The sequence below is a fragment of the Cyprinus carpio genome, unplaced genomic scaffold (assembly GCF_018340385.1).
Source record: "Cyprinus carpio isolate SPL01 unplaced genomic scaffold, ASM1834038v1 S000006552, whole genome shotgun sequence".
Lineage (NCBI taxonomy): Eukaryota > Metazoa > Chordata > Actinopteri > Cypriniformes > Cyprinidae > Cyprinus > Cyprinus carpio.
Window position 1 is genome coordinate 498,659 of NW_024879215.1, and position 2,500 is coordinate 501,158.

A 2,500-nucleotide genomic window follows, 5' to 3' on the forward strand; every position below is an offset into this window, starting at 1 on the left:
AAAATCCACTTGTTCCAGACGAGCTTTACGTAAAACTCAACCTGTGTGTTGAAATCCACCCGCATTTGGCAGGCGTTAATGTCAAGCAGAAAAAAAAAGTTATAAAAAAAAAAAAAAGGAATATTACTCCTATGCTTTTGTTTTGTTTTGTTTGGTGAGATGCATGTTTGCACACAGATCTTAAAAATCATTCTCTCGCGCAGCTCATCCTGAAGAACATAGCAACACAGCCTCTCGTAAAAACATTTTTATATCACTGAATTAAGTAGATGTAGTAACTTATTTCAATTAAAAGTAAAAGGAAGCATTTACACTTACACAGATGGTAATAAGAAAAGCATATACAAAGAACACATTTCACTCAAGTAATAAAAAAAGATCCCTAAAAAAAACAACAAAAAAAGTTTGATCCTTGTAAACATTTGCCTTTAACTTGAGCATTTTGTGCTTTTTTGCGGTGTTGTAATAGGAAAGGTCTGTACATGTGTCGATTGAGGTTATTAACATTTCAATCCACTGATGGAATCACAATAAAACAATAGCAACACCAGTTTAAATATCACAGTTAATGGTTTTCATATTTACTCTCCAAATGTTCCCGTGTGCCTGCGGTTCTCGCAGAGGAGAACATTGTTTAGATGGCAGACACGAACCTGTCCATGTTACCTGAGTAAGCTGGATGCCTGATGTAGGCTCCTGAGCTTCCTACTGCACCAGAGTTATTGTACTGAACGAAAGAGCCCAGCTGCGCAGGAGAGGTTCTGCCGTATGGGTCTCCGACAGCATCTCCAGCGATGGGAGACAGACTGGAGACGGCCATCCTTCCAGTCGGCCCGTAAGCCTGGCTGCCGCCTTGAGGATACGATCCCTGAGCTTGTCCATGTCCTGGGCTGGAGTACGCAAAGGCCATGTTGTTGGAGGAGCTGGAGCTGCAGGACTGATGCTGGAAGCCCGGTCCTCCCAGACTCTCAGGACTGAAGCTGCGGCAGGACTGCTGAGGCATCATCTCTGAGCCGATGAGAGAGTTGATCCTGAAGACCCTGGACTGACCGGCGCTGAAGCTCGGAGAGGACGACTGGTAGAAGGCGGACGCCGGGCTCATGTTGGAGTAGACCGAGCGCGTGACCTGGACCGGGGAGAAGACGGGAGACTCGTGCACGTACGCCGAGTACGTCGTGAAGTCGCTGCGTTTGAATCGCTTTCGCCGCCGTAGAAAGCTGCCGCTCTCGAACATGTCTTCGGCATTGGGGTCCAGCGCCCAGTAGTTGCCCTTGCCGGGTCGGCCGGGCTCTCGGGGCACCTTGACGAAACAGTCGTTGAGGGTCAAGTTATGGCGGATGGAGTTCTGCCATTTCTTGGAGTTGTCTTGATAGAAAGGAAACCTCTCCGTGATGAACTTGTAGATGCCCCCCAGAGTGAGCTTGCGGTCGGGCGAGTTGGCGATGGCCATTGAGATCAGAGCGATGTAGCTGTACGGAGGCTTGCCTCGCTGTAAGGGCCTCTTCCTCCGGCGACCTCTCTGACCGCCGTTCACCGGAAGAGTGCTTTCAGAGGGAGAATCGCTCTCCACTTTCACCACAGGCATGACTCTGCTTAGAGCGACTGGAGATCACGAGTGTCTGACTGTCGCCGTTTCGCTTCTCTCGCTTCTTTGTCAGGAGCAGCAAGTGTTCTCTGCTTCTGGTGAGAAAATACCAGTCATAATGCAGACTTTAAAATCCCCAAGCAGAAATGTCAGTTCCTTTGCTCTTTATCTGGTGTGTCCTTAATTCTAAGCAGTTCTTGCAGGACCAAGCCCTCACATAAACAGCCGTGATGTTGGTCTTCGTAAGGCTGCAGAGAAGTGAGCAGTCGATAACTACCTGACTTCTCTACCTGTGAGTTATTAGCCACACCTCCTCCTGCAGGTGACGGTCACGTGGCTCAAAGCACATGTCTCTGCAGATTTAAGTGCTCTCTCGATCGAGCACATTTATTTCCTTCGACTTTTGTGGAAGCAAGTACATTAAAAACACCAGCAGACACATGTTTCTTCTGTGTGCCAAAATGTAGAATTCTATGCATTGATGAGTTAAGAATTCTTCACTCTTCATACTTTATGATTGTGAGAATATCTAAAAGATTAAAGGTATGGTGTGTGCTGCAGGTTAGTGTCTTCCCCTCATGCTGCTAATCTTTCTTCAGGAACCTCATGTTCTAGCTCTCCAGCAGCTGATGGAAAACACACACGTTTATTTTTGTAGCAAGCAAAACAGATCGGGATTCATTTTGGCTAAAGTGGGGCGTTATTGCGCGCTAATAGCCCTGTTTAGTGGTAATACAAACTCCACGGCCTCCGCAGAGCTTTTTTCTTCTCTAGTGCCGTGTCAGGGCGGTTTCGTCTGTGTGTGAGAAGATGTAAATATGTTATTGTAAGCCACGGTGTGTGCCTCCCTCTGTTTTAACAACATGCAAATCTGGGTCACATTTTGGTGTGTGGCTATAGACAGCCTGATAGCTA

General features: G+C 47.1%; 1 protein-coding gene across 1 annotated transcript; it reads right to left on the minus strand.

Moving 5' to 3' along the window:
- Positions 1-234: 234 nt before the first annotated feature.
- LOC109091550 (forkhead box protein E1-like) lies at positions 235-1,852 on the minus strand. The gene has a single exon (XM_019105328.2). The coding sequence runs from the start codon at positions 1,583-1,585 to the stop codon at positions 635-637; it is 951 nt and encodes a 316-aa protein (XP_018960873.2). The 5' UTR covers positions 1,586-1,852; the 3' UTR covers positions 235-634.
- Positions 1,853-2,500: the final 648 nt, after the last annotated feature.